At 44.3% G+C, this 24528-nt stretch overlaps 1 protein-coding gene across 1 annotated transcript; it reads right to left on the reverse strand.

Moving 5' to 3' along the window:
- Positions 1-12405: 12405 nt before the first annotated feature.
- GIMAP5 (GTPase, IMAP family member 5) lies at positions 12406-21981 on the reverse strand. Its single transcript, XM_058723842.1, has 3 exons — positions 21835-21981; positions 16984-17032; positions 12406-14859 (listed from the first exon to the last, which is right to left on the reverse strand). Exons 2-3 carry the CDS (start codon positions 17024-17026, stop codon positions 13973-13975), a joined length of 930 nt encoding a protein of 309 aa, XP_058579825.1. The 5' UTR covers positions 17027-17032; positions 21835-21981; the 3' UTR covers positions 12406-13972.
- Between the last annotated feature and the right edge of the window lie 2547 nt (positions 21982-24528).

Below are 24528 nucleotides of genomic sequence, written 5' to 3' on the forward strand. Positions count from 1 at the left end.
CCCATTTCTTTCATATGTATATGTGCATGGACTATTATTCTTTGCAGGAATGGGGCAATGTTCAGATTAATTCTATTCCAATATTTTGTTTTAACCAACGCAGGCATTGAGAAGCCTCAGTCACATAAATAAATAAATAAATAAATAAATAAATAGGAATGGAAACAATTTCGTTATGGCAATGCCACTCAGTTTTAGTACTCCTTCCAAGATGAATGCCAAAACTACAATAGCGATCTGCCATTAATTTTTAATTGTCTGTTAATGGATACATCTGCCTTCCTTTTTGTTGAACACAAAATAGTGTAAACTGCTTGACTTGCAAAAGGATTTATCAGCCAGTCATTGGAGACGTGAGATTTCGCAGTCTCTGGGAAGTATACCAAAAAAGCTTTACCAAGATGTATCAAATGACTGTACTATCTCTCTTACTTTCTCACTGAGAGACTGGAAGTTATCCTGTTTAGCCCAATATATCTAAAATGCTTGGGTAAATGGAAATTTTGTGAACTTTGACAAAGCTTTGTCAATATATTTTGAGTGGAAAATTCTATATAGAGAAAAGTTGAAAAAATAGTATCCATCCAAGTATCCATTATTAAACATCAACTACTACCATACATGGCCATCCTGTTTCATCTAAACCCTATCCCTTCCTCTCCCGATTATTTGAAAACCAATACTAGATATTATCATTTCATCTGTGAACATTTCAGCACATCACTCTAAAGCAGTAAGACTCTTTTTTTTATTAATATCACATCTAAGAAGTGAATATGGAATATTACATTTCTAGGCAGTGTTCAGTCTTCCCCAATTGTCATGATTTTTATTTTGCATTTTATTTGAATCTATATTCAAAAGATATATTTGGTTTATATTCTATGGACCACATAAGGTCCATGCGTTGCAACTTATGACTAGTATGTACACTTCCTCCTGGAGGCATGTGATGTCCACTTGTATCTCTTTTAGTGATACCTATAATCATCGATGATCATTGCCTAGATCCATTAATTTATTTATTGGTGTTGCAAAATAATAATACTTTATCATGCCTCTGTGTTTATTAGCTATACTCTATCTATAAAAAGAAGGCCTTGGCCACTGGGAACTCTTCAGGTTGCCTCTTGTATCCTTTTGATATGACCTCATAGAGTCCTATATCTCTCAAGGAAATAAATAAAATCTATACTTTAAACATTACAAAAAAAGGAAACTCCAGGCCCAGATTATTTCACTGTTCAGTTCCATAAAATATTTAAGGAAAAAAATCAACTCTACACAACACAACTCTTTCTGAAAATAGCTCACTTCCTTAACTTCTTGACACTATAAGACACTTCAGGCTCATCTTGTATTTTCCCTGTCCCAGCCCTGGAATCAGCTACTTCTCTAAGGAGTCCTGGTTCCTTTTCACTGGAGAATGGTTTTGGAAACTGAGATCTGTGTGCTGACTGTTCTTGTTGCTCCTGGGATGTTTGTGTTACTGATCCATACACACACACACACACATATATTTGTTTCTCTATTAAAAAATAACAGTCACTAATTCATATTGGTATTTCTGACTCCAGTCCAGCAAGAGGGTTTATTCTAGCATTCTTCCTTTGTTCATTTGTAATTTCTTGCTTTGACAGTGAGAAACTTGGTTCTTGTTAGCTGCAGTATATTTGCTAATTGGTTGGACCATAGTATTCTACAATTTCAAAATTGCTGAGTTTCCCATCTTAGGGCTAAATCATTCAGTGTTTCACTATTATATATAATGTAATGCAATGTAATGTAATATAATATATACATTATAATATATTAATACATTAGCATGGTACTATAATATAATATTTTTGGTAGATGCCCTTTATCAGAATGTAGAAATTCTTTTCTTAGTGTAAGAGAGTTTTAATATGTTTCTTGAATTTTGTCAAATTCTTTTCTGCATCTAATGAGATGAAGACATGATTTTTCTTCATTAGTCTATATACATGGTGAATTGCATTGATTGATTTTTGAATGCTGATTGATTCAGCCTAGCATTTCTGTGATGAAACACATTTTCATCCTTTTGAGATATTGCTGGGTTTCATCTGCTAACATTTTGTTTAGGATTTTTGCATCTATGTTTATGAGACATAAATGAGGATTTTCTTTTCTTGTAATGTCTTTCTTTGATTTTGGTATGAAGATAATGCTGGCCTCCTAAACGAGTTGGGGAGTATTTCCTTCTTTTCCACTTCTAGAAAGGGTTGTGTAGAGTTGATATTATTTTTCCTTAAGTATTTGATAGAATTAGATGGTGAAATAATCTGAGCCTGGAGTTTCTTTTTCTTTTTCTTTTTCGGAATGTTTCAAAGTATGGATTTAATTTCCTTGAGAGATATATAACTATTTAGGCTATTTTTTCTTGACTGAGTTTTGGTGGTTTGTGTCTTTCAAAGAAGTGAAGACTGTTGAAAGTGTATTTTTTCTAAGATGTCAATTCTATGGGTATAGGGGTGTTCATAGTATATCCCTAATGACTATTTAATTTCGGTGGGATCAGTAGTGATGTCTCCTCTTTTACTGGAGATATTGGTAGTTTGTGTCTTCTCCATTTTTCCCCTTGGCAAATATTTTTTAGAGCTTTATTAATTTATTGCTTTTTTCAAAGAATCAGCTTTTGGGTTCATTGATTTTTCTCTATTGTTTCTTCTGTTTTTTTTTTTTTTTTTTTTTTTTTTTAAATTTTTTTTTCAACATTTTTTATTTATTTTTGGGACAGAGAGAGACAGAGCATGAACGGGGGAGGGGCAGAGAGAGAGGGAGACACAGAATCGGAAACAGGCTCCAGGCTCCGAGCCGTCAGCCCAGAGCCTGACGCGGGGCTCGAACTCACGGACCGCGAGATCGTGACCTGGCTGAAGTCGGACGCTTAACCGACTGCGCCACCCAGGCGCCCCTGTTTCTTCTGTTTTTAATTTCATCATTTCTGCTCTCATCTTTATCCTTTTTTGGCCTTTTTGCTTGCTTTGGGTTTGTTTTGTTTTCATTCCTCTAGTTTCTTAAGGTGCATGCAAAATTACTTTTCTGAGAACTTTCTTCTTTTCTGACAGAGGCAATTTATGCTTTCTATGGCCTGAATGCTGGTGTTCCCACATATTCATATGCTTATCATTAGTGTGGTACATTTGTTTTAATAGATGAGCAAGTGTTGATACATTATTATTAATGAAAGTCCACAGTTTACATGAGGGTTTCCTCTTAGTGTTGTACATTCTATAGGTTTTGACAAATGCATAATGACACGTATCCACCATCACCATATCGTATCATACAGTGTAGTTTCACTGCCTTAAAAATCCTCTAGCCCCACCTATTAATCCAATCCCCCAAACCTTGGCAACCAAGTGATTTTTACTGTCTCCATAGTTTTGCCTTTTCCAGAATGTCATAAAGTTGGAAGCATATGGTATGTAGTCTTTGCATATTGGCTTCTTTCATTTAGTAATCTGAGTTTAAGTTTCCTCCATGTCTTTTCATAGCTTGATAGCTCGTTTCTTTTTAAAACAGAACAATATTACATTATCTGATGTACCACAGTGTATTTACCCATTCACTTATTGAAAGATCTCTTGGTTTTTTCCACATTTTGGAAATTATGAATAAAGCAGCTATAAATATAAAGATGCCATAAAAAATATATATTACTAATGTCCATGTAGATTTTTACATGGACATAAGTAATATATATATTTTTAAAGTTTATTTATTTATTTATTTAGAGAGAGAAAATGCGCAATGAGCAGAAGGGCACGGAGAGAGAGAGAGAGAGAGAGAGACAATCCCAAGCTGACTGTGGGGAGCCCAATGGGGGGCTTGATCTCAGGAACCATGAGATCATGACCTGAGCTGAAATCAAGAGTTGAACGCTTAACTGACTGAGCCACCCAGGTGCCCAATAATATATTTTTATTTTATTTATTTATTTATTTATTTATTTTAGCTTATATTCGTTCTTTTTTCCTGGTCCTTTTTTTTATTTGTATTTTTAAAATTTTATTTAAATCCCAGTCAGTTAACATATGGTGTAACAATGATTTCAGTAGAATTTAGTGATTCATCACTTACATATAACACCCAGTGCTCATCCCAACAAGTGCCCTCCTTAATGCCCATCACCTGTTTAGTCCATTGGGTGCCCAGTAATATATTTTTAAATAAAGGGAGGAAGTGGGGGTGGGAGGACTTTCTAAGAGTGACAGAAACCGTAAAGAAAACAGTTGTATTCTGGACTTAGTTAAAAATGCACCATAACTAACTTATGACAAACAGCAGGGGGTGGTATTTGCAAGACATTTGACAACCATTGACAGTTCTGTTTTACTTAGCACACAGTGGATTTAAACCACATTAAGATTTCCAAACTCTGATTATTCTATTTTGTTTTATTGTATTACCTGCGTGCCTGTGATAGAAGAGGGAAATATCAGCGATCTCTTTTGGATCTGTCCAAGAAATTTTGTTAAGTATTTAGATCTCTCAGGAATCACTAGATTTCAGTATACATCTCACTGACAGGGAAACTATTATTAAGAAGGACAACCATAATTCTCCAGACTTTTGGAGGTGACGCCCAGGACAGAGCTACAATTTTCAAACAATGACGAGCTCACAGACTTCTTTGTAGGACCAAATATTTGCTGTTTTTCTCTGTAGCTGTAGGAGGAAAGGAACAATTTCCCCCCCTCTTTATTGCTGACATTTCTCTCACCAGTGTTTGAAGTGCTGTCACTGCAATTCCATGAATTAATGTTGAGAGAAAAGAAGAGACCGAATGGCTATAAACTCTGAATGCAGAAAAGAAATGGGCAAAAAAGGATTGTTTAGCAGGTGTAACAGAGAGTGGCTGATATTTTGCTTTCTTGAATCAGAAATAAAGGCCTTTCTTGAATCAACTAGAAAAATACATATAAGTTAACAGAAAAAAAAAATCAACCAAGTCTTTGAAGAGAATGTGTAGAGGAAAAGGAAACCGTCCCAAATAGAAGGCCATCCCACCTCAGTCAACAGAGTAGCTGAGGAAATGCCTAAATACAGAATCAAGATTCTTTTTTTTCCCTCAATGGTTAATTTGTATTTTCTCTGAGGCACAGAAAGTAGCTGATTGAGATCCAGTCTTCTGTCTCTGGTGGAGACACAGGAGTATTAGCCTGGATAGTTTACATGTTCACCTCAACCATGAAAACCATGCATTTGATACCTTTGAGCAAGGTCCCTTTCTTGCATGTTAACTATTTACAAAATATATGCTGAGGCAACTAAATGAGTTGGCTTCAGTCATAAAAATAAAATAAAATTCGTGATAAAGCAGTTTAGAGCTGATAAAGTTCTATTCAAAATAATTATTGGGCACCTGGGTGGCTCAGTCGGTTAAGCATCTGACTCTGGCTCAGGTCATGATCTCGTGTTTTGTGAGTCCAAGCCCCACATGGGGCTCTCTGCTATCAACGTGGAGCCTGCTTTGGATCCTCTGTCTCCCTCTCTCTCTTCCCTTCCCCTGCTCTCTCTCTCTCTAAAAAAAATAAACCTTTAAAAAATAATAATTATTTTTGTTTTGGAGGAGCCTTGTTTTTCTTTTTTTTTAATTTTGGCAAAAATGAGATATCAGAGGTATTTCTAGCTGGTGAAAGAAAATGATATCTTCTATGCATTAGACACATGCCTTTCTGTCCTCCATAGCAAGAGGGCAGATACCCACCCCATTCAGTGTAATAGCCATTATTATTTGGGAAGTGAAGACTACAATATTATTATGGGAGAATATTTTGTAAGTCACGCATGGCTTTCATCACAAAATGTGAATTGTGTTTATCTGCATTATGATTGCTCTTCTCTCTAAACTAAGCCAAGAACCAAGAGTTACCTGTGTCTCATTTTCCTGCTTCTAGGTGCTCTTCAAGAAGCAGTCTGAACTCAAACGTGCAAGCCACCAGTGGAACTCTGCCCCACGCAACCTAAGGATGTCTCCAGAAGGGCGTTTAAACTACCCAGGACGCAGGTGCTCTGCAGCAGGGCCAGTGGGCACAGGGAGAGGTGGAGCATTGCCCAGGGCAGCGTAAGGGGCCCAGAGCACCCCTGACCCCTTCAGTGCTTGTCGCTTTGCCTCAATCACACCGTGGGGTGGGACCGGATGTCGCCCTGGTTTCTGTGCATGTACGAATCCACCTGTGTGGGAAGAAACCTACTAAACCTTGTTTACCTCTCAGGTCAGAGCACCGGCAACCCAAGTGCAGGGCATTTGGCAGAGAAATAAGAGAGAGGGCAGAGCCAGAGACCATCTCAGCAAGATGCTGGCCTTGAGCTCAGCCTTCACTGCCATCCCGAATTACGTATAAGATACTATCTTTATCCCAGAGAGGTATGTGGCAGGGATAGGGAGATGCATATCCAGTCTGAAAGTTTTATTTCTCCCAGAACCACTACATTTGGGATCCAGTGAAAGGCAGCAGCTGGCTTGGTTTGGGGTGACTCAGAGGTTGATAGGCTTCTCTGGGTCTCCATTCTCCTGACTAACTTGGGTAGAGAACTTGTTTTGCACAGAAGCATTGTGAAGCTGTGGTGGGGAGAAAGGAATGCAGCCGTTACTAAAAGCAGAACAAAACAGAAAACTCTTCTCCTCTGGAGTCTCCGAGGGCTTCTGGGTCACTTGGAGAATGGCTTTTTGAGGAAACACACCTGTTGTTCTTTTCCTGTTCCCAGGGACACGGTCTAACACCTGCCCTCACCAGACAGAATTTGTGGCGGCCAGTTTTTTCTTCTCTCACTGCGTGTGTGTGTGTGCGTGTGCATGTGTGTGTGTGTTTGAAGAGACCAGAAGCCAATGAGAGAGCTGCACAGGAGAGGAGGGAGGGGAAGATTGCTCAGACACCCTCTGTAGAACTTGCAAAATATCCCAGGGCCCACCAGATAACAGGGTTCTCCCTGTCTCTGTCTCTCCCCATTTCCCTCTATCTCTGTCCTCTGTCTCTGTCTATCCCTGTCCCTCTTGTCCCAGGTCCACCAGTAACATCTGTGTCAATCTGGACATTTGATCTTTCTAAACCTTATCTTTATTCTTAAATAATTAGGGTCAAGGATTATATACCCTAAAGCCCTCAATAAGAGCAAACTGAAAATATTACTGATATTATATTTTTCAGAACCTAAAATTTTGAACAGAATGAGCTCAGAGCAATGAAAAGCCCTTTGGTGATACAAGCTTATTTCCTGTGTTTGTGCAAAAGCGTTTCCACATATACACACAGCCCCTGCTGCACCCATACCTGGGTGCACATGTAGGGTGCCCTCCCCGCTGCTGGGCAAGGAAAGATGCTTGAACTTCCTCCCCTACTTTTCCCCTGGAACTCATAGGATGCCCTTTGAAAAACAGGCTGAAAACTTGCCTTTAAAAAAAAAGGTTATTTACTTATTTTGAGTGGGGGGAGGGACAGAGAGAGAGGAAGAGAGAATCCCAAGCAGGCTCTGCACTGTCAGCACAGAACTTGATGTGGGGCTCGAACCCACAAATTGTGGAATCATGACCTGAGCAGAAACCAAGAGTTGGATGCTTAATCAACTGAGCCACCCAGGCACCCCTGAAAACTTGTCTTTTGATTTTAATCTTCCTTTCCATCACTTGTTTTTGTTGAATACACCACCCAACTTGGTGGAAACAGTTTCTATTCTAAAGCGAGGGAAAAAGATTTCAGGGGGTATGGCTCAAAGTGATCTGCTCAGGTAAAATTTTTTTTTCCTGATAAACACACGCTATTGTTTAAAAATTTATTTAAACCTCATCGTTAGCCAGAATGTAGTTATAAGCAGCAGGGTTCTATTCCTGGGAGATGTCCGGCCTCTACCCTCTCACTGGCGGTTTCCTACAAATGCACCTGCTTCTGCTCCCACATCAGCGCGGACCGTCTCCAGCCCTTCCAGTGGGGGAAGGAGGGATGACATTACTGTTACTCTGGGTAAACCACAGTGAGTTTCAGATCACTTTGCACTTCCCCCAGAGGTGGCTCCACCTTTCCTCTCCCTGCGCTCTCTCTGACCACTAGCTGGAGTGTTGCAGGACGCAGGGCTCCCCAAGGGGGATGCAGGGGACCCCCTTCCACTCTCCTTCTCTTAGAGGTGTTTTCCTGGCAGGAAGGAGCTCTGGTCTAACCCCCCCATCCCCCCCCATCCCCCCCCCCCCCCCGCCGTCCACCAAGCGGATGAGGTGCTTAATAACATTTATTAACGGATTGATGGGAGGACGGATGGCTGGAGATGAGAGGCGGCTGGATGGGCAGCCCTGAGTAGGGTTTTGAGCAGGGGGGAAGCCTGATGTCTGGAGGGGACTGAGTGGCCACCAGGGCACAGCGACGCGCGGGGACGGAGTGGGGAGGGGTGGCAACAGCCGTGTGGCCCCAGATGGCAGCTGGACTGGAGGAGTAGCACTGTGACTGGGGAGGGAAAAATCCGCCCTCCCCCGCTCCGCCTAAACAATTGAGGAAGCTGAGAAAGCCTGAGATGGCCTGGAGAGGGACTCTTTTTTTCACTTCTCTTCCGTTCAGTCTGGCTTCCGGGCTAGGGGCCGAGGGTGGTCACCCCCCTCCCCACTCTGCGGCCCCCCCCCCCCCCCCCCGCACGGGGCAAGAATCACCGAGGGGTCCAGGCAGGTGCAGCCCTTTGAGTCCCACCGTCCCTCCATCCTGCGGTCCTGGGCAAAGAGGGCTTCGTGTCTCTGCCGTGTTAGGGACCCCGCAGTGCATTGTCCCTCCTCCCCCCCCCCCCACAGGTAAAAGAACTGATGATGTCACCTGACTCTAAGGTTCTCTCTCTGCGAGTCTATGCACACCAGCCCCCTTCCTGGCCGTGCTCCCCCTCTGGAGACCACCACCGAAGACGATCCAAGGGCAGTCAGTATGTGGGAAAACAGAGCACCTTGGTTTCCAAATCCTCAACATCGAAAATAAGCTGTTATCTCAAAAACATCAGCTTCCAACATTGCCACCACCCATGCAATCACGTCTTCCAAAAAAACAAAAACAAAAACAAAAACAAAAAAACAAAACAAAAGAAAAACTCCATCTTTCAAACTCCATCCTTGAAAAGAACCAGACAAAGATGAGAATTATGTTCAGGTTTGTTCCTTCCCCAACTTTCAATAGGGGGAACTGGGCTAGACTGATGTATTAGTCAGTGTTCTCCAGAAGACAGAACCAATAAAACATATATATGAATACATATACTTTAAGGAATTGACTCATGTAATTATAGGGGCTGGTAGGTCAAAAATTTGTAGGGCAGGTTGGCAATCTGGAAACTCAGGCAGGAGCGGAAATTAAAGTCTTGAGGCAGGATTCTTTCTTCTCTGGGAAACTTTGTTTTTTGTTCTTAAGGCCTTCAAATGATTGCACGAGGCCCACCCACGTTGGCAGGCAATCTTAAGGACATCCAAAGAACACTCTCACAGCAATACCTAGATCAGTGTTTGATTAAATCACTGGGTGCTATGGCTTAGCCAAGCTGACACCTAAGATTAACCATCACACTTGATTAGACAGGCCCCTTCATGGATGGCAGGATGACAGAAAATTCTTGGGGCTGATCTCCATCCAGCAGACCCACACTTGCTTTGACATAAAAGCAGGGCCTGACTTGAATACCCAGTACTGTGGTTCAATCTGGATAACTCTTATTCAAACTGGACATTCAGGGGCACCGGGGTGGCTCAGTCGGTTGAGCGTCTGACTTCGGCTCAGATCATGATCTTGCAGTGTGTGAGTTCAAGCCCCACATTGGACTCACTGCTGTTAGCCTGTCAGTGCAGAGCCCTCTTCAGAACATCGCTGCTTTTCTTTTAGGTGTTGTTGGATGTAAGCGTGATGCTTGGAACCCCAGCAGCCATCTTGCATCCATCCTGATCTTGAAGGCAACACTTCCAAGCAGACAGAGAGATGGAACAAACCTGAGCCTTGAACCAGCCAGTCCTGAAGCCCACCCTATCTCTGGATTTCAGAAATGTCAACCTACAAATTTCCTGATGCTTCAATTCTTTTGGAACTACACTTGGAAATATTTGAACTAATGAAGAATTCTCCATATTCCTTTTTAAAAAATCTTTAAATCTCTCAGATCTTTCCTGTTCCCATGCTTTTTCTGAGGACAGGGCACTGAGAACAGATGAACTGGTTTCTCTTTTCTTATTCCTAGAATTGGGAAAGGCCTCCCTCTACTACTAACGTGTCTGATCCATAGTAGACATTCAGCGAATCCTGAGTAACGTGAAAACTCCATTTAGTTGGATGATTTTGATAAAATGGGAGAGAGTAGGGGAAATATGAGCCTCTCTTGGCAAGTCTTCTGTGTGTTTCCTTTACAGTTTTTGGGAGAAACAGAGCTTACCTTTGAACACTTTCCAAGGAATTTCTTTGGCAAACATTTCCATGTGAGTAAATGTTTAACAAAACCCTTTCTTCATCTCTGCTATAAAATACCTTTGGGCCAGCTCTCCAGCTTTATTCCCCTTGTAGAGCAACAGAGGTGGGATGCAGTCTGGATTACTGGGCAATGACACAGACCCCTTGTGTGAGCCCGGGGCTGGACCGGGAGTCTGGGGATGGACCAGCCGCACGCCTGGAGGGAGGCTCTCCTCCTGTAACCCTGCTGCAGCCGATACTTTCTTGGGCTGTTTATGGCTCATCCAGATGCCTTCCTGAAGGGAGGCCAGATCATCCACTGTCTCCTGGATCTGTACTGATGTCTCAGAAGGCTTCAAGGTTGGCACATTCAGATCCAAAGTCTTCACCTTGCTCTGCTCAAACCACTCTCCCTCTGAAGGTGCAGGGCAGTGAAGGGAGCTACATGTCACAGTGTGGCCCAGACAGAAATCTGGTTCCCTCCCTGATTGATACAGGAATCTCCTTCTTTTGAAAGTTCATGGTACGCCACTTTGCTTTTATAAAAGACTTACAGGGGCGCCTGGGTGGCTCAGTCAGTTGAGTGTCTGACTTCGGCTCAGGTCATGATCTCACAGCTCATGAGTTCGAGCCCCACGTCAGGCTCTGTGCTGACAGCTCGGAGCCTGGAGCCTGCTTCAGATTCTGTGCCTCCCTCTTTCTCTGCCCCAACCCACTTGCATTCTGTCTCTGTCTCTTTCAAAAGTAAATAAACATTAAAAAAATTTTTTTATGAAAGACTTACATTAGTACCTGTTTTGCTTAGTGAAAGAAATCTGAAGAGGATTTTCATTTTTTGACAAACAGCAAAAAGTGAAAATAGATTTCAGCGTTGGTTTTGCAATGAGACTTTGGAGGGGCAGATGCACCCCAGGCAGTGAGGGCGGCCCTGTCAGTGCTTTCCCCTGGAGCTCCACACAGCGTCTCAGCATCCAGCCTCCCGAGCTCTGGGCTTTATCTCAACTGATTTTGTGCACCTGTTAGCGACATGTGCCTGAAGAATGGTTATTTTGTGGGTCTGGGAATGCTCAAAAAATTTTCATATAAATTAACAGTAATTGTTTCTTTGCTTTATGCCATATTGGCTTTCAAAAGGTTTCCTAGGAATGTCCTGCTTTTGGAAAAAGCAGACAGCCTGTGTTGCTGTCTAGGACCACCTGGTGTTGATTCTGCCCCTCCTCAGTGTTGCCCATGGACATCCTCTCCTTTCCATCCATTTCTTTTGCTACAGCTCAGGCCCTGACGGCTGAGATGGAAATCTTCTCTTCTAAATGTTGTCCCTGCCCCCGGGCTTACATTTATATAATCCAACCACCACGTTGCTGCTACGGGAACTTCTTAAAATATACTAAGCTCTTTAAAAGCCTCCAGTGACTTCCTTTCTGTAGGAGACAGCCATGGAGCCCTGGAGGTGATGCCCAGGACCCCCCTCAGCCCTGTCTCTCCCTGCCCCAATCCTCCCGCATGTTGATTCACCTCTTCGTCCTTGACAGTGGCCTCCCCCAACCCAAAGTGACTGCCCAGAGAGGCCAGCATGTTCCTAGACAGCGCACAGCAGCCTATCTAGGGAGCCTGTGTACTCTCCTTTTGGTGGACACCTTATTTCTCCAGTAAATTTCCCTTATACCCACTTCCATGTGCCCTTCATCCTTCCACCACGCAGTCATGTGCGTGAAGCAGGAGCCATGTACCGTTTATGTTCTATCCCTGGTGCCCAAATAGAACCCGGCACTCAGTACTCACGTAGTAAACGCATATGGAGCTGGACCAGATTAACTCAAGGAAGGAGAGACCGAGTAAGGCTGGCCAAATTGGGACTGCTGCCTTCAGGAGGTGGTCCTTGGCCTGAAAACTCAAAGTTCCTTAGTGTGTCCAGGGCTTGAGGAGCTTAAACTTAACATTCGTGGAACATGTCTGGAGTCAGTTACGTGATACAGTTGTAAGGTTCAATATGGCACCTTTATTACCAATACAGGCTTGGAGAATGATGCTTGGGTGTCACATCGAGTTCCTGAGACTCACCCCACATCCAGTCGCAGGCTGCCCAGGGTGACTGCAGGTCCCTCACAGGTACAAAGGAGCACAGAAGGAGGGGCAGCTATCAACAAGATGGCAGGGGAGGGGCCACCAGACACGCCTCATCTGATTTCCTGTTTCTGCTGAATTCATGACCTCTGCTCAGATTCCACCCCAGTGTCTGCCCTCTTCTCTTTACTACCATCGAACAGTTGGACACGACCCTTTTCCCAAAGTCCCATGGAGAACACACATGACTGAACTGGCCTTTCCTGGGTTTGAGGTTAAGATGTTGCATTATAACACAGCTCGACCACCAACAGGAAATATACCATAAGATGGACCCACTTTGGCCTGCTGTGTGTTTCATACGTCCTGTGAGGGAAGAGAAGCCTTCACATTTTAAAATGGTTGAAGAAATCAAAGGAAGAATTAGGGGCGCCTGGGTGGCTCAGTCGGTTGAGCATCCGACTTCAGCTCAGGTCATGATCTCACAGTCTGTGAGTTCGAGCCCCGTGTTGGGCTCTGTGCTGACAGCTCAGAGCCTGGAGCCTGCTTCCGATTCTGTGTCTCCCTCTCACTCTGCCCCTCCCCTGCTCGTGCTCTATCTCTCTCTTTCTCAAAAATAAATAAAAACATTAAAAAAATTAAAAAAAAAAGGAAGAATTATGTTTCATGGCCACATAGGAAAGTTACATGACATTCAGATGTCCCTGTTCATTAAGTTTTATAGGAATGTAGCCTCGCATTGCCTGTGGCGGCCAGGGCAGAGCTGAGCAGACTATAGACCATTTTTAAGCCTAAAATATTCACTATCTGGCCCTGCCAACCCCTGCTTTAAGACATTACAGTTCCTTCATTTCCCCGCCACTGGAATTTCTCAGCGACTGCTTTTCCTAAGGCTCAGCCCCACCCTGCTGTGGTGACCCCTTTTCTCTCCTTCATCATGCCAGACCCCTCTTGTGCATTCTGTCCCGGACCTCTTCTTGCCTTGGAAAGTCCCCCCAAGTCCCCTCAACAACCTCATCATCCTCTCTCGAAGGTGTGGGGATGGGGATGGGCGTCTTTTATGACCAACTCCAATGAAATCAGAGCATGTTTCTGAATAAAATAGAGAATTCTGCCACCGGCTTTTAATGTAACACGTGTCTCCCCTCGACAGCATCGTTGCACAAAATAGGGCCCAGAGGTAGGACATCCGCACAGCTTCACAGTCCACCACCTTCCTTCCTGCAGACATCCTGTGACGGTTAGTTTCTCATCCTTTTTGTTCTTACTGCTACAATTTTTAACAAAAACAAAAAAATTTTTTTCCTTTGGATTTTATTTACCTAAAAGCACTTGAAAAAAAAAAAAAAAGGAAAAGGTGGCATGTCTAATGCAAGGAGGAGAAACTGAAGTGAAATTATGTACAAAAGCATATAAAGAATCTGACACAGACAGAGACGGGGACTCAAAAAATAATATAGCTGACTGCAGAAGTCATCTGAAAATGCTCAGTGTGCATGAGTAATACACAAGTTAATTAAAACGGCAAGAAAAATCAGAAAGCATATAACAAGGAAGGCAGATATCCCAGGGTTAGAAAACACCCAGTTTTTGACTCTGAGGAGCACCCTGGAGGCCCAGTTACTGCCTCTCTCTTTCAGGGCTCGCTGTTGCTTTCCCACATACTCCTGCACCTTGGTCAGGAAGCGCCTGTGCTCTTCCCCGTGGGCACTGCCCCCGTCTTGCAGCAGCATCTGGGCTTCAAAGAAGAGGCTGTTGGTGTGGAAGGCGCCCTGGTTCTCCCTCTCCAGCCTCTCGACCACGGCCATCAGCTGGGCCCGCTGCTCCCCCTGCTCCTCCCCGGTGGCCTTGTTGTTGAAGGCACAGTACCTCTTGCTGCACTCCTGGACCACGCTCCTCAGGCTATGGTTGTCCGTGTTTGCGACGTAATTGTCCAAGGATTCGCCCATCAAGTCCTCCTTGTGGGTGAAGAGGACCACCATGTATTTCATGGCTTCTTCCCCGAAGATCTCCATCACCCTCCTCACCGCCACCGTGTCCTGGGCGGTGAAGCGCCCCAGCTGGGTCACCAGCAGCAGCACGTGGGGCCCCGGGGCAGAGAGCAGGTAGCAATCCCCGATGTCCTTGTACGTGTCCTGGGTCTGAGCCCCTGCCTCGAAGATGGGGGGTGTGTCAACCACCAGGATGTTCCTTCCATCCCAGGTCCCTGTCTCTGCCTGGCACTTTCTGGTCACAGGTTGGCTTCTCAGCTTGGACTCGAACACTGGCTGGCAGAGGATGCTGTTCCCTGTGGCACTCTTCCCGCTGCCTGTCTTGCCCACCAGGATGATCCTCAGTGAGGACGATGTTGCAAACCAGTTATCTTCCCCTCTGCCTATAAAAAACCAATTTGTGTGTGTCTTACTAAGTTAGCGATTAAGATTTCCAGGGCAGGGACCTTCATGGAATCGCATGAAAACTCATGGACCTCCCTGTCGCCAAAACAGTCACATCTAAATACATATGAAAGTTCGTATCCTTTTTTTAAAATATATATTTTTTAACGTTTATTTATTTTTGAGACAGAGAGAGACAGAGCATGAACAGGGGAGGGTCAGAGAGAGAGGGAGACACAGAATCTGAAACAGGCTCCAGGCTCTGAGCTGTCAGCACAGAGCCCAACGCGGGGCTCGAACCCACGGACTGTGAGATCATGACCTGAGCTGAAGTCGGACGCTTAACCGACAAGCCACCCAGGCGCCCCGAAAGTTCGTATCCTTTAGGATGTTCTTGGATCATAGAAAGCCTATGTTAGAAATTAGAAGCTTGGACCCACAGCCAAGGGAGGGACCGCTCCACTGAGAAGAATGCTCTAAGCACTTCATCTACAGCAGGGAAAATACAGCTTTTTTTTTTTTTTTTTTAAAGGAATGTGATCCCAGGGCTTTTCCATAGATGGTGCTTTGGTCAATTTCATGCTAGATAAATGTGAGATTAGAAGGAGGCAGAGGATGAGAAGCCACGAATGAGAAAACATTATCACCTCTTTTCCACCCACAAATCCCCAGGCTCAATGCACACATAGGAACCTCAGGCGTAAAGTGCATCTCAGCTGTCAGAGCTTCGGTGACCTCCTGCCAAGGACTAGCTGAATGTCCCTGGATGTCTGCTCTGTGGGTGGGCAGTTGGAGGCTTGAAACTGAGATGACAGAAGGTCGTTAACGTCAAGGACAAAGTCTGGGAGATGCCCCTGGATGGGAGGCTGAAGAAAAGTGGAAGAAAGGACATTAGAAGCACATGTGTTGGAGATATCTGGCTGAGTGAAGGCTGAGTGAACTGCACAGGGAGGTGTTGGAGGTGGGGTGACACGAGCCAAGAGCTAAAATCTTCAAGGGTTGGAGGGGGGTGAGAACCCGAGGACTTTTTAGAGTCTTTATGAGTTCAAATGAATTAAGGCCATTTCAGGCTCCTAAAATCTGTTATTTGATTCCTTCTACTCAGTGTTGGTTCCTCCTCTCCTGAAGCATTTGGAGCATGCAGGGTTACTAAATCTCTACGGGAACTCTTCCTCTTTCCAGTTGGGAGCAGACAAGGAAAGAGAAATCGTTTTCACAGCCTGGTTCCAAATCCTCCAAACCCTGACGTGAAGTTTCACCTCCACATTTCCCACCAATCATGTGCAGGCGAGAGTGTGCTGGGCATGATGATGACAGGGAAGGGGAAGAACAGGTGACAGTTGTCTCTTTCTTCTTCAGCTTATTTTTTTTTTATGTTTACTTATTTTGTGAGAGGAAGAAAGCGCGAGCAAGGGAGGGGCAGAGAGAGAGAGAATCCCAAGCAGCCTCCGCACTGTCAGTACTGAGCCTGTGGCAGGGCTGGATCTCACAAACCATGAGATCATGACCTGAGCCGAAGTCAAGAGTTGAATGCTTACCTGACTGAGCCACCCAGGTGCTTCTTTATGTGTATTGTCTTTGGTGATATGTTTCTTCATATCACCCATTTTTTATTTATTATTTATTTTATTTTTGATGTCTTAGTATTAAGTTTGAAGATTTTTTTTTTTTTTTAAATGTCTATTTATTTTGAGACAGAGAGAGACAGAGCATGAACAGGGGAGGGTCAGAGAGAGAGAGGGAGACACAGAATCCAAAGCAGGCTCCAAGCTCCGAGCCATCAGCACAGAGCCCGACGCGGGGCTCGAACTCACGGACCGCGAGATCATGACCCGGGCTGAAGTCGGACGCTCAACCGACTGAGCCACCCAGGCGCCCCATGAAGATTTCTTTTTTGAATATACCATAATTAGGTATGGATTTTTCCAATATTTTCTCCCAGTCTGTAGCTTGTATTTTTTCATTCTCTGGACAGTGTGTTACACCAAAGAGTGCCACCCAGGCACCTCCTCAGTTTAAAGTAACTGGGTTTCTGTCCCCGTGTTTGAGGTGAGAGTCGGTGGAGACAGAACAGTGATGCTCCTGGGTGCCTGGAGCTCCTGCAAACACCAAGGCTTTCTTACCTTCAGTCATAGTTCCATATCTGCTTCTCTGAAGCCCTTCCATTCTCTTCTGGAATAAAAAACAGGAAAGGAATAAAAGCAAGTGTCCATATGGGAGTTGCTAAGGCCTGAGAACACTTTCAATTCAGACAACTAAGAATAATTATCCTAGGATGAGCCATTTCCATTGCTAATTTTCTAACTCATATTATACTTCCAAACATCTATGAATAACTTTATGCAAGCCAGGCAAAGTTAAGTTAGGTTATGTTAACGCAATGCACTGTTGCTTTTTTTTTTTTCAACTTATAGGAAATTAGGAAAGATTTTCAAAATGGAATCAGTTGGTTTTTCTTTCTCCAACTTGAAAAGGCATGAAATGAAGAAAGCATTCTTCTATGGAACCAGGAGTGGGGCATTATTATTAGTTGGAATCAAAGTAGGCAAACTTGCTAGAATACAGAGAAAAAAAAAACAACCCTGCCTTTCTGTAAATAACACTGGTTTGTTTGAAGTACTGAGAGTTTTTGCTCCCAGAAACTGTGTCAGATACTCCATTGGCAAAGAGGAAAGCACAATGTTCCTTCCAGTGGGAGGGCGGGATGGGAACAAGGTTACCTTCAGGCACTGACAGCAGAGGAAGTAGTTGTAGAGGGCCAAGCCCCAGCACCTTCCTTACCACCCCATCCCCCACCTTGCCCCACGCCAGGGAGTTTGGTGGAGAGAAGGTGGTGCCATGACTGAAGGGACAGAATCAACATTCAGGACAAATTGAAGATAAACTCATTGCCTGCTCAGATCTTAATCCAACTTCTTTCCTGGTGGGTTCTGAGGTCCTGGTCCCCAGATAATCGCCATTTTTGTATCTCAGCGGATTTAATCAGAAATCGGCACCAGGATTGGCATAAATGTTTCCTTCAGGGGCGCCTGGGTGGCGCAGTCGGTTAAGCGTCTGACTTCAGCCAGGTCATGATCTCGCGGTCCGTGAGTTCGAGCCCCGCGTCAGGCTCTGGGCTGATGGCTCGGAGCCTGGAGCCTGTTTCCGATTCTGTGTCTCCCTCTCTCTCTGCCCCTCCCCCGCTCATGCTCTGTCTCTCTCTGTCCCAAAAATAAACTAAAAATGTTGAGAAAAAAAAATTAAAAAAAAAAAATAAAAAAAATGTTTCCTTCAAATGAGGCAGATTATTGGGTCATTCTTCTTGGTATTAGGAAAGGTAAGTAAGCATTAGATAAGGCAGGCACGAGACATGCAATATAATGAAGATGAACTCTGAGGTTCTTTGTCTTTATCCAGGTTTAAAGATTATGCGGTTTTGAAACACATTTTTTAAGTGGAGAAATGCATGAAGTAGCTACCATTTGCAATGAACAAATGTAAATATTTGGGCATTTTTACTGGAGCTATTCTGTTTGAAAAGTCAAACATTACACATGTAGTTTCATTAACATTGTTTGGCTCCCCAGTCTTATTGCCCCTCCCTCTGTCCTCTGAAAGACAATATTCTGAGGATTTTGTGGATCATTCTCGTTTGCCTATTTATACTTCTGCATACACATGTCTCTATAGATAATGTATAGTACTGGTTTTGTATTTTAAGCTTTTTATGTAGATGACCTTGTTTATGGAACATTTTATCAATTATCAACAAACTTTGAGCTGTTTCAAGCTATGTGCTTGTACTATCAACAATGCTGCAAAAGAATCCCCATGTATGTCCTCTTGTGCACACGTGCAGCAATTTACCTGGGATAAACAGCTGCCATCTGACTAGGTATTGCTAATTATGCCCCCAGGATGGTTGTGCTAACTCACATTGGCACAAGCCACGTATGAGAATTCCCAAACCTTCACTGGCATTTGGTGATATTAGACTTAATTTTTTGTCGCTCTTCTGGGCATAAATAAGGATATCTTAATTGGTTTAAACTCGAATTTTACTAATTGCCATAGAATCAAAAGTGTTTTTCATAGCTCATTGGCTATTCAGGTGGCTTCTGTCATATAGAAATAACTTCTGCATGCTTTTCTACTCATGCAGTGGATGTGTTTTTTTTTGTTTGTTTTTTGTTTTGTTTTGTTTTGTTTTGTTTGGCCCTCCTTAGGGGAAACCATCCTCTTCTACATTATCAGAATATATTAAGACTATTTCCTTCTTTTCCCTTCTTCCTTTCCTTCTCTTTCTTTTTCCTCCCTTCCCTTCTTTAAGACCAGAGAGGACCATTTGCCTCACCATCTTTCACATGCTGTCCTTTGCTTTTAGTAAATTATATTACAGCTTTTGCTAAAACTCCTCAAGTTCTCTGACATCTTTCGTATTTTTAGATGACATTTTCTGAGGTTTGGGAACCTCATAAAACATGCTGGAATCAATCTACTGATTCGGTAAAGACGATGATGATAGGGGTGAGGATGTTGATGATGGGTTTCATCATTGTGAACATCCTCTGTGCAGCCATCTATAACCTTCAGAATTCTTTCATGTCCACGATTCTAACTGTTCTTCTAAGTTCCCTGTGATGTGAGGGGTGCCTGGGTGGCTGTCGGTTACATGTCCAACTGTTGATATCAGCTCAGGTTGTGATCTCACGGTGGTGGGATTGAGCCCGTCAGGCTCCATGCTGAGCATGGAGTCTGCTTGGGATTCTCTCTCTGTCTCTCTCTCTCTGCCCCTCCCTCCCTCCCTCCCTCCCTCCCTCCCTCCCTCTTTCTCTCTTTCTCTCTCAAAATAAAAACAAAAAAAATAAAGAAATAAATTCCCTGTGATGTGATCAAATAGTCTTGAAATTTCTATTAAAATATTAGGAAATTGAGCATCAGATGACTTGCCCAAGGTCACCCAACTGCCATGGAGCTAAGCTATATAAAAAAGGCCCCTTTTGCCTGCATATCCTCCTTGATTCCACAGGGGGTAAAAGAGATTATTCCAAACAAGTCCACCATCATCTTGGAACACTGCATACAATGTTAGCATCCCACAGTCAGAACATCAACTGGTGTTGACAGGCTGGATGTCTGCCTTAGAATCAACATGGAGAATTGTATTGCAAAATCTTTAAAATTTTTCTTTTACATTTATTTATTTTTGAGAGACAGCGTGAGACACTATGTGAGTTGGGGAGGGGCAGAGAGAGGAGACACAAAATCCAAAGCAGGATCCAGACTCTGAGCTGTCAGCACAGAGTCTGACTCGGGGCTTGAACCCACGGACCTCAAGATCATGACCTGAGCTGAAGTTGGATACTTAACTGACTGAGCCACCCAGGCGCCCCTATTGCAAAATCTTGAGTGCATGTTCTTAAAAAAAAAAAAAAAAAAAAATATATATATATATATATATATATGTTCAAAAAAATTTGCAGGAGGCAGGAGTTGCTCTGAATTGAAGTAGTTTCGTTTAAAATAATCTGGAGTTTTTGCTTGACTTGATTAAGTGTGACCCAAATGGTGCAGTGTGGCTGTCTCAAAAGGCCAATCAACTCAGGTTACATTAGTGGAAATGCAGTATAGTGGTTCTTCTGAACTATCTTCTGAGTGGGTCAGGCTGCGGGGGGAGACATACCTCCCCCTGAGGGATGGATTTTTAGGCAGATATTAACAAATAAGAAAGGGTCCAGAGGCAAGTCTGAAGGATATTGACAGAAATGTTAAAATGAGTCACAGACAAAATATTAACAGGATGGAATAAAGCCTCGGAAAAGGCTGGGGAAGCACTGAATACCTGAAAGAATGTGGTACGTGTCAACCTCAGCATAGGCAAAAGTGAGTGATTTGGGAACTAAGGCAGATTTCTTCTCCAAAAGGAAAATTCTGCTAACCTTCTCCAAAATGGGACGAGGTATCATGAGAGAGTGGCAGGCAGCATGTAAGCAGAAATGACAGAATCAGACTGGGATGGTAGGAGGATCTAGCCTAGGTAGGAATTGAGAGCAAACATAATGTGCATTCTGATTTTAAAATTGTATGAGCCTGATTTTATCATGATGCTACTTCATTTTATCAAACCATGAGAAAGCAGGCTCTCTAATGCTGTTCTGGGAAAGATAAAAAATATTTCTTGCCTAATTCACAAATATCTCCTTCACTCATCTGCCCAGTCCCTGTATTTCCTGGTTTGGCTCACTTGTTCTGTACTTCAGTCACTGTGAGGTTGTGACACAACTCCCACCAAGGGTTAGCAGACAAAAGGATTGTTCCCATATGCCCTGAGCATAGTATGTTTGCCCTAGAATAGAGTCCTACCTACCTATATCGTGTCATACAAAAGATAGGGGGGGGGGTATTTGGGGGAGAATGGAATGGCTTCTGATCAAAGTCATGGGACAATGTCCCCTGAGGGGTCTTTTTGGAACACCTGGCCCATGGGACTGGTGTGTGTGGGGGTGAGGGAATAATAATCCCACATTTGCCCTTTGCAACCCTAGGAATGCGTCCTCTTCTCCCAGACCTTTCTGGGCCTTGGCACAAGTCAGGGATTGAGGGTGGTGGGGAGGTTAAGGGATTGAAACTGAGACGTGTGTCCCTACCTGGCTAGGGTACCTGGGGCGTTTGAGTTTTCTCATCTGTCAAAGGGGAGGACAATAGTCCTGCTTTAAGAAACCCTGCGAGGCTCACGAGGATCACAGGGGCCAGGAAGTGGACAACTGGCCTGTGGCGCCATGAAATGTGCTGGGTTGTGAGCGCAGGCTGAGTGGTTCCAAGCCTGTTTCCAGCCACCCCGAATCCCCCGAGCCCGTAACTCCCACCATCACCATCCCGGTTCACTGAGGGGCGAACCCACAAGTCCTGCACTCTGGGTGAGATCACACCAGAACTGGATGGGACTAAACCTTGGGCCCTCAGACCCCCTAAAGACTTTGGGACCGTCCCCTTACCAGGAGTGGCGCTGCGGGCTGCGTGCTCGACGTGGCTCTCGCGGTAGCAGGGACGCGGCAGCAGGAGGCTCTCGGGGGCCCGTGGCTCTCGGGCGGCTTTCGGGGCGGCTCTCGGGGCGGCTCTCGGGGCGGCGGGGACGCGGGTGGCTCCCGGGGATGGGGGGTGGGGTGAGGGCGGGGACGTGGGCGGCTCTCAGGGCGATGAGGGCGCCGCAGGAAGCGGGGCGGGTGCATTTAGGGAGGAACCGCGGGGGAGGCCGCGGGCTCCAGGGCTCGGCCTTGGCTTCAGAAGGCAAAGGGGATCAGGGAGCCTGGCCCCCGCCGGCCCAGACGGGGACGGTCCCTTGGGGTCCGCAGCACCTGGAGAGCGGCGAGCGAGTGGGTGGCCGTGTGGCTTCCATAAAGGGACAATTCCTGTTTGAGCCTGCTGGGGTCGCCATGCCTCCTCCCATTGCCTTCCCCACCCAATATTATTTTATTTTATTTTATTTTATTTTATTTCATTTCATTTCACTTCACTTTATTTTATTTTATAATATGAAATTTATTGTCAAATTGGTTTCCATACAACACCCAGTGCTCACCCCAACAGGTGCCTTCCTCAATGCCCATCACCCACCCTCCCCTTCCTCCCACCCCCCATCAACCCTCAGTTTGTTCTGTTTTTAAGAGTCTCTTATGGTTTGGCTCCCTCCCTCTCCAGGTTTTTTTTTTTTGTTTTTTCCTTCCCCTCCTCCATGGTCTTATGTTAAGTTTCTCAGGATCCACATAAAAGTGAAAACATATGGTATCTGTCTTTGTATGACTTATTTCACTTAGCATAACACTCTCCAGTGCCATCCGCGTTGCTACAAAAGGCCATATTTCATTCTTTCTCATTGCCAAGTAGTGTTCCATTGTGTATATAAGCCACAATTTCTTTATCCATTCATCAGCTGATGGACATTTAGGCTCTTTCCATAATTTGGCTATTGTTGAAAGTGCTGCTATAAACATTGGTGTACAAGTGCCCCTATGTATCGGCACTCCTGTACCCCTTGGGTAAATTCCTAGCAGTGCTATTGCTGGGTCATAGGGTAGTTCTATTTTTAATTTTCTGAGGAACCTCCACACTGCTTTCCAGAGCGGCTGCACCAATTTGCATTCCCACCAACAGTGCAAGAGGGTTCCTGTTTCTCCACATCCTCTTCAGCATCTATAGTCTCCTGATTTGTTCATTTTAGCCACTCTGACCGGCGTGAGGTCGTATCTCAGTGTGGTTTTGATCTGTATTTCCCTGATGAGGAGCAACGTTGAGCATCTTTTCATGTGTCTGTTGACCATCAGGATGTCTTGGGACCTCATGAAGATAAAAAGCTTCTGCACTGCAAAGGAAACAATCAACAAAACTAAAAGGCAACCGACAGACTGGGAAAATATATTTGCAAATGACATGTCAGACAAAAGGCTAGTATCCAAAATCTATAAAGAACTCACCAAACTCCACACCTGAAAAACAAATAATCCGGTGAAGAAATGGGCAGAAAACATGAATAGACACTTCTCTAAAGAAGACATCCTCCCATTTCCTTTTTAGGACTTGTTAGAATAAATGGAATTTGGAGGTAGAGGCTCTGAAGACTGTGGAGGACCCCCAGGTTAAGAAACACCTCCAGTGACCCAGGAAGGGCCCAGTGGGGCATTCCCCTCAGCACCGATGGTACCCAGACTCCTGTTTCTAGAATGCTTCTGCTTATCAGGGACGGAAAGGCTGTGCTGGTCCACAGAGGGGTTGAAAGAACAACTCTAAGGATGTGATTTCAAGGGCTTTCCAGACCCCGCGTGCTGGCTACCCCTTGCCTGTCCTCTGACAAGCCAGTCTTAAGGGGCTTAATGGGGTTTGGCGCTTACGTGCCCATTGATTCCTGGGGCAGGTTTGGGAGGCTGTGGCTCTTCTATTTGTCAACTGATTGCACATTTCAGACTAGAGTAATGAATATAAAACAATTACTTTGCATTTGGTTCTCTTGCCTCAGGAAACTATTGGGGCTATATCAAAATAAAAAGCTTCTGTACAGCAAATAAAACAATCAACAAAACTAAAAGACAGCCTAGTGAATGGAAAAAGATATTTGCAAATGACATATCTGATAAAGGGTTAGTATCCAAAATACATAAAGAACTTATATGGCTCAACAACAAAACCCAAATAACACAGTGAAGAAATGGGCAGAAGACAGGAGCAGACATTTCTCCAAAGAAGACATCCAGATGGCCAACAGACACATGAAAAGATGCTCAACATTACTCATCATCAGGGAAATGGAAATCAAAACCACACTGAGATATTACCTCACACCTGTCCAAATGGCTAAAGGAAAAAACTCAAGGAGCAGGGTGCCTGGGTGGCTCAGTCCGCTAAGCATTCGACTTTGGCTCAGGTCATCATCTCACGGTTTGTGAGTTTGAGCCCCACATAGGGCTCTGTGCTGACAGCTCAGAGCCTGGAGCCTGCTTCAGATTCTGTGTCTTGCTCTCTCTCTGCCCTTCTCCTGCTGATGCTCTGTCTCTCTCAAAAATAAATAAACATTAAAAAAAACCTCAAGAATCAACAAGTGTTGGTGAGGTTGTGGAACAAAAGGGAAACCCTTGTGCGCTACTGGTGGGAATGCAAACTGGTGCAGCCACTGTGGAAAACAGTATGGAGGTTCCTCA

Source organism: Neofelis nebulosa, chromosome 4 (genome assembly GCF_028018385.1).
Source record: "Neofelis nebulosa isolate mNeoNeb1 chromosome 4, mNeoNeb1.pri, whole genome shotgun sequence".
In the NCBI taxonomy this organism is placed as follows: domain Eukaryota; kingdom Metazoa; phylum Chordata; class Mammalia; order Carnivora; family Felidae; genus Neofelis; species Neofelis nebulosa.